Raw genomic sequence first — 15,010 nt, 5'->3', positions numbered from 1 at the left:
ATACTCATGCATACATAATTTAAAAACATGCAATAGCAAAGCAAATACTCATCAAAGTTAAAAGCAAGTTATCCCAGGAATTGTACAATAATGCATCCTTGTTGCAAAAGCTATTTGCTTGCATTTCAAATCCCTGTTCTAAAGTGCTGAGATGCCTAAAATAATCAAATGAGAAAATGGTAAATGTAAAGGTAAAAAATGCCAAACATGTTTGACATTATTAAAGCATGATTATTTTTCCCCTCTGTGAGAGGATCAGTTCTGATTTGACAAGATCTTTCCAGTGAGAACCTGAGGCACCAGTCTTTGCCCCTCTCTTTGCATCCTCACTTTCAACAGCCTCAGAACTCTTTCCATGTTACCTTACTGTCCCACCATTCTCCCTTCAGCTCCCCCAGGACCTGGTAGCTCACCCTTGCTCTTCTTCAGCCTTATGAAGTCACAGATGAGTGAAAATAGCTTAATAGGGAGCAACTGTACGATCAGGGCATGCTGGAGTGTCAACGTATTGTTAATGTCACATTTATTAATGTTACACTAGTCAGTTTGAAATGCTATATGTCTTACAGATTATGTCTTTTACAACAGGAAATCCTATGGGTGATTCTGTTGAAAACTGTCTTAGTCTCAATGGAACTGAGAAACTTATTCAAGTGCCCACGGGCTGTGCAGAGCAAACAATGGTGAAAATGGCTCCCACAGTCTATGCTATTGAGTATTTGGATGCCAGTGAGCAGTGGAAGAACTTTGATCCTGAACGAAAGGATGAAGCCATTAAGATGATTGAAAAAGGTACACAGAAAAAAAAAAAAGAAAAGAAAAAATACAAAACAAAACACAGAGACCAACAAACACTGGCTTTGTTATCTCCTCACACCGTACACTAACTATTGCTACTTGCTGAAGGAGTGAGCATGGTCGTGACACAGTCAAGCAGTAATGCCACTGGCAGCCTGCAGACAGATATGAGAAACGAAACTGGTGGGGAGGATTTAGGGAGCTAACTGCTTGCGTCTGACACTGCAGAGTATTGACATTCACAGTCCATCCTCTCCCTTGCCTCATTTAGAAGCTGAAAGTAAAATTTAAGTTGATCAGTGTCAACTCAGATCAAATAGACAGCAGAGGGCAGTTGTAGAGTGTGAATCATTTCAGACTAATGCAAATGTGATACAGATATGACACAGATGTTAAGATAATAGCAGCCAAGATCAGAAACCAAAACTCATGAGTTTTAAAACTTATTCTGACATGGGTAGATGATATTTTGTATATTTTTTAATTTTGGGCACCATGAAGTCAACAGCTTGAGAAGTTTTCAGTAATGGGGAATAAGTTTCCCAATATTCACCATGGAGAAAATGCCTTGTTAACTATGTGTGTATCTATACATACTTACAGTTTTCAGGTTGTTCTCATGGCTCTACTAAATCAAACAAGACAAAGTACCTTGAAAGCCATGCCTTTTTTTTGTTTATTGAAGGTCTACTGACCCAGACATTTCATACTTGATGAAAACCTCCACGCACCCAATCCACTAACAATACTGAACACATCCATGTTAATAAAAGTGATTTATGAAAATTGTCAAGAAATATGTATATCTTTTAAGCAGTTCTGTGCTGTCTTGTTCATACAGGTTATACAAGACTGCTTGAATTTCAGAAGGATGACGGTTCCTACGGAGCCTTTAAATCAACACCCAGTAGTGTTTGGTAAATGTATTTTTCATTACCAGCTTTGGTTCTTCTTTTCCTCCTTAAATGCCACTATTACCATTTGATGCAAGAATTTTTTGGGGGGGAAGACAATGGGGAGGTGGGAATGATTTTCAAAGTTTAGTGAGTATGGTATTGCCTGTGTACTTTTGTCACTGATAGTCAATCTTCTAAGACTATTAATCTTTATCCCTTTATGACAGAGAGTTATACAAAGCCCCTGATTATTTTGCATTTGCCACAGAGTATTCATATTGTCACTGCAATTCTAATGTTACACAAGAAATCTCCAGTTTCCAGTGTGCACACTGTGATCAATATGATTCTATGCAGAGATGGACTATGCTTAACTTCCAATTAATATATTCTTCAGTAAGTATATGTCAACACAAGTTTTAAATATTTTCTTTTGTGCAGGTTAACTGCATTCATTGTTAAAGTACTCACAAGGTGCAAAGAGTACATTAGTGTGGAAGACAGTCACATACGCAACTCGATTTTGTACTTGCTTAACCAACAGCAGGCAGATGGTTCATTCCATGACCATCATCCGGTAATGGACAGAAAAATGCAGGTGGGTCATGCAGTAATAAGAAGAATCAGTTGCACCTTTAAGGCTGGTAAGGAAAAGGAATAAACTGAATTGCTGAATACCAAGAATTTATTATTATTATTATTATTTTTAAGAAACCTGTAATGTAAGAAGTACAAAATCTGTAATGTAAAATGAATCTGCTATTAGATCCATCAGAGGAACATGGCTAGTATGTCACCACCTTTATCTGTTGATCCCATCTTGAGTGATATTGCAGTTTACCTATATTTCAAGAGGAATTAGAGAGTCCTTTGAAAATGCAGTTACCTTTGCATGGGCCTTAAAAGAGAGAACAACCTTTTTGTTAATATTTTTTAAAATAGTTGTGTAGCTTTTACCCTCAGAGCCAGTACTTTACTTCTATGTGACATTAACTTCAGAAACTGCTTGCAGTTGTTCAGAGACTTACAATTTCTCTATGCAAACAATCTCTGCTTCTCTAAGCATCTGAGGCTAAGTGAAAGAAAAGGGTCATAATGATCCAAAGAAGAGCATGAGCAAAAGAATGAGGAAGAAGAACAGGAATGAACACACACATCTTCAGGGAGCAAGAAAGCTAGAGAAGGCACTGTGTTTAACTTATCAGGAAGAAAAATGATAAGTGAACTGGTAATGGTGTATATATCCCTTATAAGCAAAAAGCTCAGGGTTTTAAAGAACTCTTGAGTTTATAAGCAGTAGGTGAGAAAGCGAAACAGTTTTAGGGAACTGAAGACAGGACTGCTCCAATCAAAAACTGGAAATTTTTAAAAAGTGAGTTAATTAGATATTTTTTTTACCAGATAAAGGATGTGGGGTTCCCAGTCTCTTAATGTTGCCAAGTTAAAGGGTGAAATTACATGTTTTGTTGTTCAATGATTTGACAGGAGGGTCTTTGTCATCATGGAAAGTTATTTTCTAAGTTTAATCATAAGTACATGTGGTTTTACATTTTCATGTTTCATCTTCTAGGGTGGCATTGGGTCAGCAGGAGAAGATTTGGCACTGACAGCCTTTGTAACTGTAGCATTGCAGCAGACTCTACAGGCTTACAAAGAATCACCTGATGTGGTAGGATGCCTGATTTTTTATCTTTAAGCTTGAAGGCTACTGCACGGTGGCATGTTCACCCCACTGTCTTAAAGTACTATGGATGGGAAGGTAATATTCTGTTTACCAGGTCTGTGATGGATAAGAGAAGTTGCAGTGAGCTAATGTACAGCAAAGTATTTTGAACTACATGCTCCATCATTGATGTCTTTAATCACAAAACAGCAGTTATTAAAAACGTGTAAAAAATAACTACATGGGAGTATTCTAATTTCTGAGTACTTACACCAGCAGGAACAATAGGTGTGGATGATATTTTCAGATGAATCCATTCTGTTTTCACAGGCACAAGCTGTTGGAAGATCAGTAGATTACATGAATAATGAACTTCCTAGAAACACTGACTGCTATTCTATAGTTGTTGCTGCTTATGCTTTGACACTTGTTCAGCCTGATAGTTCTCAGTCCCTGAGTGCAACAGAACAATTAAGGAGCTGTTCTGTTTTTGATGCAGGTACTAGTAACTATTCTTAAAAATTCAACTTGCAATTAAAGTGCTTTGAGCACTCTGATATGCTAATAAAGCAAATTCAAATAAATGAAGAGCATTTAATTTTTATAAAAGTGTGAATGTATATGTGCAATGTAATTAATTAAATTACATAATTATATATAAATGCTAAAATTATATGTAATTTGTGTAATTGGTATCAATATAAATGAACAGTTTAGCATTGAGAATGTTGCACTGTGGTCCTATCTGTTACTGAAGATGGAACAAAGTCATGGAATGTAGAAATCTACATTTTCTTCTCTTGCTGCTTCCAAAGTTTCCACACCCCTAAATTGCATCCAAAAAGCAAAAGGAAAAAAAAAAAAGAAAAGTACAAGTTGTTGAAAATTATTAATGGACAGTGGGAACAAGCAGCTCCATGTGGGAGCAGTACAGAATGGATTGGTGAGTAAAAGGGAAGATGTCTTTCCCAGCCTGCTCACCTTCAGAGCTTCTCACTAGCACTTTGTCCCAGCTCCACATGGACATTAACTCTTCCCTTTTGGAGCATGGCTGGGGTCAGTGTTGAGCTGGTGTATGACAATGACCATCTATAAGGTTTCTCATAATTTGACAAACAAATCATGGTTTAGCTATAGTTTAACTGTAGGGACATACAGGGATAATTAATACTATTATCTCTGGGGTACCACCAGACACAATGCTACCATTCCATCACATGGACATCACAGTACAACAGGATCACAAGATTATGATGATTGCATAAATCAAAACTAAAAATGGCATGTTTTTCCTTTCTCATCATCTACTTCCACATTGATTTGTTGCTTTCATGACAGCACCAGTGTTTTGTAGTTCCTTGGTATTATGACATACAATATCTATTGTGTAAAACAGCAGCCATTTGGGGCTAATATCTTTACCAATGACATTCTAGACTGAGTTATTCTTGCAGAAAAGCAGCAGCGCTACTGGGGAAATGGCAACAATGCAATCACAGTGGAAACCACTGCCTATGCTTTGCTTCAAACATTGCTCTTGGAAGATATGGAGTATGCAATGCCTATTGCTACGTGGCTGACAGAAAGAAAGAATTACGGTGGAGGATTCTGCTCTACACAGGTACCAGACCACCAACCAGCATGGCATTTCAATGAGTAGAAAAAAAAATGGTAGTTCCATAAGGGCTTTATCATTCAAGTGTGGAAGCATCGTAACAATTCATCTCAAATCTCTTCAGTTCATGAAGCGCCCAAAAATCTGTCCCTAATAACCTTATGAGCCTTTATGAAGATTTATGATAGTGAGAGGTGAGGCCTGCAGTGTTTTGGGGATTTTAATGACAAAGGAAGAAGGTGAGAAATAAAATGAACAGTACACGCAGGTGGGAACAGATATAGAACTTCAGATAGCATAATAGCTAGAACTGAAGAACAGCTTTAGATAACTGGTCAACCATATGTACTCTTGAAATAATCCAGCATAATTTTGGGGCTTTTTTTTTTTTGTTAGTTGTTGTTGCTGTTGTTCTGTTTTGTTTTTTCATTTTTGTCTCCACTAGGACACAGTGGTGGCCCTGGAAGCAATGTCAGTGTACAGCATAAAGACACTGAGTAATGTTCCCACCAACCTGACTGTAAGAATAGGAACACCTGGAAGGAGAGAGGACTACACTATTACTTTGACTGATACTAACGAAGGGATTCAGAAGAAGCTGGAGGTACACAATTATTCCATGTTCAGTATTTTTTGCTCAAACAGGAGAAGCATTGGGTAGCTTTTCTCACGTTAAGCAATCATTTATTTTTCAATAATTTAATCTGTAAAAAACAACCAAATAATCTTTTTAAAGAAAAAAATAAATCAACATGCGCCGAGAAATATAGTTTATAGGTTCTTCCACTTCTCTTGAAGAACATGTGAACATCCTCCATCAGTGGAGAGAAGCCAGGAGAACATTCAAAGTCTTGCTAAGGAATGAGGAAGAAGAGAGCAGGGGAATATTCTGATATTCACTGCATTGGGATCTGAGGAATTGTCATGTCCTGGCTATAGAGGGAATAATGAACTCAGGAAAAATTTGTCTCCTGGGCCACAGAAAGGCAGAACAAGATGTTCCATCCCAGCACACTGAAAATCCCATTAGATGTGAGGTCTCGTAACCCCTTCCATGACTATAGATTTCCCCTATCTTCTGAGGAGAAAGACAAAGAAGACTGTTTTGATCACAGGAAAGGAATAGATCAAATGCTGAGCACACACTAAATTTTTACTATTTTGCTTTTGTTTGCAGTTCGAACTCGGGAGAACACTTGAAGTGTCTGTACAAGGCAGAGGAAATGGGACAATGAGTGTAAGCCATAAATTGGAAATTCAGATTCCAGATGGACTTCTTTCATTCCCTTTTTGAACACCAAGGAACACTATTTCCCATGTCTTCATTCTTTCCGTTCCTACCACCAAGTTTCTAAAATTCATGGCAGGCCCTGATAGGAAATATTGCCTATTTTTAACATCATGAAATCCATAAAGTGTTAATTAGAAAGATCCAAAGAAGTGTTGGGAGTTTGAAAGATCCTTTTGTGATGAGGATGCAGAATTGTGTCAGAGGTCTCACAAAATTCGAAGTTAGCACACAGACCTCTCCTCCTCTACCCAGGGCAGTTCTCTATGACTAATCAGTGCCTCTGAGAGACTTGTGTTTCCCTCCACACTCCAAGTCTCATCAACATTTGCTAAATCCCTGGAAGAGCAAATCACATGTCATTTAAATGATATTTTTGTGAGTTTGATGTCTGTGCTTTTGTCTTAGATATTGAAAATGTACTGGTCACCTGAGCTGAAAAACAATCCATGTAAAGACCTGATTTTGACAGTGGAAGTGGAAGGGAGAATTAAGTATTCTGGTAAGTGAAAAGTGGTTGAAATGCAAAGGTAACATGTTTGGATAACAATTAGTCAATGACTTTCCAGCTTAATAAGTGAGTGAAGCAAGGAAAGAGAGAGGTCTCTGAAACCTGCGTAACTATTGTTGCATTCAGTTTATTAATATTTTAAATAATTTAATAACTCACAGTGACTGTGGGTGCAGAGAATACCTAACATGTACATTGCTACTACTGTTAACTCTTCTATGTCACCTGGAGGAGAGGGAGATTAACTCCTGTCATTGTGTTCTTGGCTCCCGTGCAGGGAGATCAATTATTCCACTAAGGGACCTATCTAGCAGCCTTAGAGTACACTTTAGGGCTGATTTGCTTTAGGTATTTTCATATAGTCAAGACTATGTTTTCATTTCTCTGAAGCATGGATTCTCTGCCTATGTCTGCATTTGTCTGCATTTTTTTTTCTGTTTGAATAGGTAACTTTTTGAGGCAGGGATTGTACTTTATACGTTAACAGATGGCAAAAACCCCATTCTTATCTAGATCTGCTTACTCTTACTAAAATTACTGCTCAAATTTAAATTGATTAGAAACACTGAGATGGTGTAACACAAACTTTAATAAAGTCCCATAGAGGTAGTGTGACCGTCCATTTTATCTATCATTATAAAAATAAATAAATAAATGAAATTATAAGAACTTCGGTCAAATTTCTGCATGGCTGATTGTGTCTATCACCTCCAGACACTGCATACTCCGAGGAAAATTATGATGATGAAGATTATCTTACTCCAGTCTCCAGTGATTCTGAGACCCTATCTAGAATGGACTGGTTTGATATCCGCAGCAGAAGGAAAAGGGATGTGATCTCACCCAGTAAAACAGAATCTCTGCAGTACAAAATCTGTGTAAGGTAGGTCTGGAGATCAGCCTCTCATTTGGACATACCTTCATTTTTGTTTCCAATTCTTCTTGGTCACCTTTTTCATATCCATGAACTCAGCATCAAAGCTGGTAACCTTCTGTAGTTACACAAAAATGGAGAGAATCTGCATCCTTATTTCCACAGCAGGAAATTCAGTTTCCAAGCAGTGTACATTTAGATAGTTTACACAGACTTCAAACACCCATTTCAGGATCTGCCCCAACAAACTCTGTTGCCCCGTGGGTGCCTAATACAACAAAACTCACTGGCAATGTTTGGCTCTCTGGGGATATTCAGAGTATCCTGGCTGTCTAATTGTTTGGAAGATGTCTTTTTACATGTGAGCTAAGCATTTTTCAGTGGTGTCCAGGGACGGGACAAGAGGCAGTGGGAGCATAAGATCTAAACATCAGGAAGCATTTCTTCACTGTGTGGGTGATGTAGCACTCCAGTAGGCTTCCCAGAGATGTTGTGTAGTCTCCTTTCTTGGGGATCTTCCTAAGTCATATTGTTATGATCCTGGGCAACCAGCAATAGGTGTCCCTTGCTTGAGCAAGGAGGTTGGACTAGGTTACCTCTTCCAACATCAACCATTCTGTGATTCTGTGGTTAATAAAGTAAATATAATAACACATTTACAGTGTTTCATTGTTTTTTGGAGAGATGTTATTACTTCCTTCATGGATGCAACTCTGGTCTCGTGGAAAAGAAAATGTGTCTTCTACTATTTAGGGGAGGAAAAGAGGGAGAAATGATATCCTAATGTGGCCATCTTCAAGAAGTAGAAAAGGGAGAAAGAAATCCCTCAGTGCAGAGCAAAACTGCTTTTGCTCCCTCTCACAGCTTGGCAAGTGTGAGAAACATTGCAGAAACATGAAATGGTAGGTGACAAGGGGAAATGGTTTTAAACTAAAGGAGGAAAGATTTAGGTTGGATGTAAGGGGGCAGTTCTTTATTATGAGTGATGAGGTGCTGGAACAGGCTGCCCAGAGAGGTTGTGGATGCCCCATCCCTGGAGGTGTTCAAGGTCAGGTTGGATGAGGCCCTGGGCAGCCTGGTCTAGCATTAAATGTGGAGGTTTGGTGGCCCTGCCTGCAGCAGGGGGTTGGAGCTTCACGATCCTTGGGGTCCCTTCTAACCCAGGCCATTCTGTGATTCTGTGTTTCTGTGTGTCCTGAGTTCCCCTTCTAGAGATCAGCAAGTGACATAAGCGGGCTTTGCTTCCCAGTTCTCCACTGACTTTTGGCAGACCCTTAGAAGCAGTACTTTTTATCCTTCTTCCCAGATGGGGACAGGAACTTCCTCAGTCAGGAAGTCTGGAGTTACTCTAATTCCCAAGTTTTTCTCTCCCTAGTTAACCATGAATTCAGTTAATTTTCAGCTGACTAAAATATTGTTTTCCCCATTAATTGCTATGATACATCTATCAGCGATCAGATCCACTGTTGAGCAGAATGTTGCAGATTGTTAGGGTGAGGTTTAAAAGAAAATGCCTAGTTTCATTTGTTTTAGGTAAGACACAGAAGAAAAAGTGAAGGCACCTTTACATCACCATAGAGCCTTTCTGGACTGTGCTACACGGTAATGGAAGGTGCTGAAATAAGAGTTTCTGAGGGGTATGTTGAAACTTTTCAACAAAGCATCCTGTGTGAGTGCAGAACAACTTCATCCAGCAATCACACAACTACCTGATTTTTGAGAAGGGGTAAAAGGATTAGAAGCTCAGTATGTATATTCCTAGCAGGCACTTAGGGAAATGAGAATGTTGATCTTGAAAAGTAAAGGTAGTATAAATTTTACTTTGTTCACGAGGACTTTGGACAATCTAGTTTCTTAGCTTCTCCTTGTAGATACCAAAGTATGTGTTACAAGTGCTTCTTATCCTTCCCTGTCTTTCCTATCTTCTGCTATGATTTTATGGTAGAAAGAATGAAAGCCTAGATGACAAGGTCAGATGAAGCACCTGTGTTTTGGATGACCATTTGACTATTATATAATTTTACTTTGTGACGTTTGATGTGGTAGGCAGCTAACTGGCAAATTAAAATCCACATAAGAAAGCTAAATGGAGCAGAATGTTGGGTTTTGTTTTTTTTTTTTTTTTTTTTTGAGCCAGAAGAGCTAACCTTTCCAAACAAAGCTTGGAGAACAAGCTGAACAAAGTTCAGTGCAGATGTTCACTGCTGACAGACTCCCTTATAAAGGTCCACAGGTTCCAATTCACCAAAGATGTCCCTGGTTGATCTCTCTCTGCTGAGTGGCTTGGAGCCTGATACCAATGATCTCGAACAGGTGAGAAATAGACTTTTTTATGGCTTTCTTTGGTGAACTTTTCTATGCAAATTTTATCTTTGTAAATCTTTCCTAGGTATATAGAATAATGAAAGTAAAACAGATTTTGGATAGGCACATTTTCATTATCTTGCTTTGAAAAAATTATTCATTGAATAAATGCAAGAAATGAAAAACTGCTGGTGAACTGAGTGCACCCTTTAATTCCTTGTAATAGAAATTAGCACTTTTTAGAGCACTCATACATTCTCCTGTCTTTACACATTGTCAGGTCCCTGCTGGCACTGCTTTCCTGTAACAAAGCAGAATGGTGTGTCCTTTGATTACAGGGGAAAAGGCAAAAACATTTGTGGGTGTTGCCCACAGGGCACAGCGGCAGAGACATGCAACACAGCACTCTGTGAAGATAGCTACAGAATTTCCGTTCTAGAGCCTCCTGGTCCAGTGATTTGCCCAGGTTTGTGCTCACAGGCACTGTTTGCTTTAGGGAGGAAGAAAGAAAGCAGGAAAATACAAACGTCTGAACAAAGCAAACCAGGATACAGAGGATGATAGCAATGATGTTACTGTCCTACATTGTTGTTTTGATTTTATTGTTGTCTTTCTGTAGTTGGTAACATCTTCAGATCAATACATTCAGCACTATGAGTACAAGGAAGGAAAGGTTTTGCTCTACTTTGGGGAGGTAAGCAAGCCCAGTGGTTTTATGATCTACTGTTTCAGTTAATATACAGAGTCTTCCTTTTAAACCTACAATTGTTTTTCACACTCCATTACCTTCTGTAATTTTTGTCATTTATTAGTACTGAAAGTTTAGTTCAAAGAGGGCAAGGGAGGTAAAGGTGGGAGACATGCACGTTCACCCTCAGCTCTTCTGTGTTGTGGTTGTAGTCTGTGCTTCACCCAACATGTAAAGTTCAGTATTTCTAGATCAAGATCAATACAGTAATAAATGGGTGTAATCATCAAATCCTCTAGTTTCTGTGTTGGGAACTATAGAAGATGAAGGATATAAAGCTGCTAGAGAGTGTCCAGTGCAGGACTATGAGGATGGTGAAGAGTCTGGAGGGCAAGTTGGATGAGGAGCAGTTGAATAAAAGGTTTCTTCTGATTGAATATAGAACTATCAGAATTAACTCATCCATGCCATCCATGCACACTAGCCAGGCTGATACAGGCACAAAAGCATAAGGAATTGACTGGGGAAAGTTCACATCACAGCTGTTGTTCGTTCGTGATCCTTGAGGTCTCTTCCAGCCCAGGCCATTCTGTGATTCTGTGATTCTGTGTTCCTTTCCTGTGCAGCTCACAAGTGGACCAGAGCCAGACTGTATAGTGTTTGGGGCAAAGCAAATTAATCCAATGGGCTTGGTTCAGCCAGCAAATGCCATCCTGTATGATTTTTACAGCCCAGGTAAGGGCATATAAAAATGATATGTAACTGATCAGAAAGAGAGACCCTTAATAGTAAACTCTAGTTTATTAAAAGGTGTTTTTAATGTGTCTGAAATCACATGAGTTTGTTGAGTATTAAAATAACCTGTCTGCAATTATTTGTATTGGTATCCCAATTTAAGATCTCCATTTAACAGAATTATGATAACAATATTTGAAAATTAGGTCAGACCTCTATTTTGCTTGAAGCTGAGGTATCCCTGACAGTATACAGTACCTAGAACTTCATCCATGCTGACTTTTCTATTTATTAAGGATACATTAACCACTGGTGATCCTGTCTCTTCCCTCTGAAACAAGTTGTGGTAACTGTTGCTCTATTGCTAAAATATGAAATTAAGATGGGTGTTTTTCAGACAGAACAAAAAAAAAAAAAAGAGGGGAAGAATACAACTTAAAGCCTCAACGGCAGCCACAGCAACAAAAAAAGCAAAACCACATAAGCAACAACCCAGGCTGTAGTCCAGCTAAGAGTCAAATACCTGTACTGCATGTAGGTGCTGAGGCCGCAGGTCTTTATGGATTTCTGAGTTCTATCTCACCCCCTCCTATGCTGATTTGTCTGGACCAGAGAAAAACTGGGAAACAAGTTCAAGCGTTTAGGCTCTTCCATCTGAGTGCTGTAAACCAGATCACTTTGCTTCATTTCCACAGACAGAAAGTGCAGTGTTTTCTACAGTGCTCCCCAGCACAGCGCCATGCTTGCCAAGGTGTGCCACGCCGAAGTTTGCCAGTGTGCAGAAGGTAAGGAACATCTAAATATACCAGATGAAAAGAACCATTCATGGGAGAATTCTTATACCCAGAAAAGACATATGCATTTATTTTATGCATTTACCCTAATGCATAAATTAGAACACAAAATATCTACTCGTGTATTACTAAAAACTTTTGTTTTGAAGATATCCAGGATTATCTTGATAGTTGCATGTGATATTCATAAACATATGCATATGTGTGTAAAAAAAAAAAAAGACCACGCTTCCAATAAAGTTGTTCAGCTGTTTTGTTTTCTTTTATAATTTTTCTTTTATAATTTTGAGTAGATGAGTAATTTTACACTGTATCTATCTAAGTATCCATAATTACAGAGACAGATGCATCGTTTCTTTTCTTCATTCTAGGTCCTTGCCCAAGACAAAAATCAACTTTCAGTAAAAACTTGAAAGAAAATGCACGTTTTAACTTTGTGTGCTACCATCCTATTGCAGATTATGGTGAGGCATGAAATACAATTGTCAGTGTATTTTAAAAGCAGTTCTTTTCAAAATATAAGGATAAATTTGGAGTCTTATATGCCTAGACCGTTTCTGAAATTAGAAGAGTTCTTTTATGTGGCCAGGAGGAGATGAAATGCTAAAGCTGTCTTCTGAGGTTGAAGGGGAAAAATAAAGACCTCTGAAAGCTGTAGTTGGATATTGAGGAAGGAAGAATGCATGACACTGTATTGCAGGGTTTAGAAAAGACCAGTGGTGTGAGTGCAACTGACCCCATGATCTGTAATTTTAGAGGATTTATGAGATAAGGTGCAGTTTTCACAGGCAGCATGACAAAGCTTAGCATTTCCCTTCTGCAGTGCTAGGAGAATAGTTTCTCTTTGGTTAATTTGCCTGTCTAACCTCTACAGTGGATGGAAAATTGGAAGAGCTACTGAAGGAAAACTGATTTAGTATCTTTGGTGAAGAAAAAGCAAAAACTCAATCATATATAGTAGTTTATTCCAAAACATATATAGCCAAAGAAAATACAATTTTAGAGGTTATTGATTAGTACCAGCTTGCTAAAAATATATCATGTATGTAGGATAACTGTCCTGTTGTCTTTTATATTACCATTAATTGTGAAAAGATAGCACACTGGCCTCTGCACTGTCATGGGATAAAAGCGTAGCTGTTTTTCAGTTTCTGGAAGTAACCCCATGTTTCCATGTACCCTCACACAACTGTTGTCTGTTGTAGTCTATGAAGTGGAGATCCTCAACAGTACACAGAAGAATGTTTTTGATTATTACGAGGTCAAAATTCAGAGAATCCTTAAATTCAGTAAGTATCAAAATGTTTAGTTCCTTTTTTTCCACCTGAAGGAAAAATTTTTGATTAAACACTAGCCAGCATGAGCCATTCAGGTGCCTTGTCTTGCTGTCAGTATAGTCAGATATGCTAGGCCTGAAAGAAGACTTATTTATGGACTTGGTGCAGCTACATCACTCTTAGCACATACCTCCAATCCTTTCAGATGAAACTAATACAGAAGACACATTACAGCTGCATTTAGTCCATGGCTCCAAACTGGGGCTAGTCTAAAGCAAATTCTCCAAAACATGTACTGTGTATATATTAGGTCCTCTGTATATCATTTTAATAATTGTGATAACAAGAAGCCTTTTTGTTCCTTTTGTTGCAATGCAAAGATTTGCACAGCTCTCAGACAGTGTCCTTTTGCAGGCCTGCCATTCCAGCTGTTCCCACATGGATGTTACTCTATCAGCAGCACCAGTGAACACTGAAATTATTCAAAGTAATTTCTGGAAAGGCTGTCAGATGACATCTCAGACTTCAGCAACCAAGCTATCATGTGAATTTCAGTTTTGAGTCTGGCAGCCAGAGATTAACTTTAAAGAAAAACTGTAAAGGTTTCAAAACTTCCCTTCTTAAGCAGAATAATTATCTCATTCTCTTGATCTTTGCCTAGAGGGCAAGTGATGTCAGCCAGTACTTTAGGGCACTCAGCCTGTGATCTGTGCCAAATGTCCACTTAGTCAGAAGATCAGGTCCCTCCTTGATGCATCCAGAGATGTGCCAGTGATAATCAGGATTTTCCATATGCAGGGAAATCATATTACACTTCATGATCAAAACACTGCCCCTGGAAGATTACAATACCACAATGGAAAGTTTCTTTAATGCCTCCAGAAAACAGGATCTGAAGAACTTAGAGCTATGAGCCTCACTGCATTTGTTCTTGTAGCTCATAGGCAAGCCCTGGAAAGATTTTGCTTCTTGGTTTTTGAAAGAGATAGGTATCTTTTGAATCTAAAGTTGAACAGAAGAGGTGACTTCTCTCATTCCCACCTCCTTCTTTAAAATACTCCTTTGTTTGTACTGTATGAAGTAGGTTACAAGCATCAGATTGTTTCAGTGGGGTTGGTAAAGTCTGGAAAGATGAACTAAGCCGTGATGATGAAGAAAAAGCAAGCTGCAATACCATCCCAAATCATCTATATATAGAGAGATACATTTATATATATTAAAATCATCTATATCATCATTTATATATATATGTATTTCGAGATTGAAATTGCATAATTATAGAGCAACTGTTACATTTATGGCTGATGATCCCTAGAGTATGAAATCTGCCAGGACATTCGTGAAGTATCTGAAGTGAGAAGCACCATGGTAATTTAAACATAATAAACCTGAGGCAAAATTTTGTAATTTTCTCAAGTAATTCTGATTCATCTTAACACTCCTTTGCGTTCTTATAACAAAGTGAAAATTCGATGTACCATGTAGCATATGAACAGCAGAAAGTCTTGGATTTCATGAGAAAATCTGCTGCATGTTTCTTTGGAAATACACAAATGTGAAACAGTAT

At 38.3% G+C, this 15,010-nt stretch overlaps 1 protein-coding gene across 1 annotated transcript in view; it reads left to right on the top strand.

Moving 5' to 3' along the window:
* The window catches only part of LOC116244169 (complement C4-like), a 52,505-nt gene that overhangs the window by 34,349 nt on the left and 3,146 nt on the right, over positions 1-15,010 (top strand). Inside the window, exons 25-40 of the mRNA XM_090132714.1 lie at positions 589-792; positions 1,640-1,715; positions 2,136-2,292; positions 3,265-3,363; positions 3,688-3,856; positions 4,812-4,978; positions 5,418-5,576; positions 6,150-6,209; positions 6,669-6,762; positions 7,486-7,654; positions 9,871-9,958; positions 10,569-10,643; positions 11,264-11,372; positions 12,068-12,157; positions 12,538-12,630; positions 13,372-13,455. Of these exons, the coding sequence (XP_089988840.1) occupies positions 589-792; positions 1,640-1,715; positions 2,136-2,292; positions 3,265-3,363; positions 3,688-3,856; positions 4,812-4,978; positions 5,418-5,576; positions 6,150-6,209; positions 6,669-6,762; positions 7,486-7,654; positions 9,871-9,958; positions 10,569-10,643; positions 11,264-11,372; positions 12,068-12,157; positions 12,538-12,630; positions 13,372-13,455 (1,893 nt within the window). The remainder of the gene's footprint in view (positions 1-588; positions 793-1,639; positions 1,716-2,135; positions 2,293-3,264; positions 3,364-3,687; positions 3,857-4,811; positions 4,979-5,417; positions 5,577-6,149; positions 6,210-6,668; positions 6,763-7,485; positions 7,655-9,870; positions 9,959-10,568; positions 10,644-11,263; positions 11,373-12,067; positions 12,158-12,537; positions 12,631-13,371; positions 13,456-15,010) is intronic.

This window comes from Phasianus colchicus, chromosome 1 (assembly GCF_987193195.1).
Source record: "Phasianus colchicus chromosome 1, bPhaCol1.hap1.1, whole genome shotgun sequence".
NCBI classification, from domain to species: domain Eukaryota; kingdom Metazoa; phylum Chordata; class Aves; order Galliformes; family Phasianidae; genus Phasianus; species Phasianus colchicus.
The sequence above is the reverse complement of the archived record's forward strand: the minus strand, read 5'-3'. Positions and strand labels throughout refer to the sequence as shown.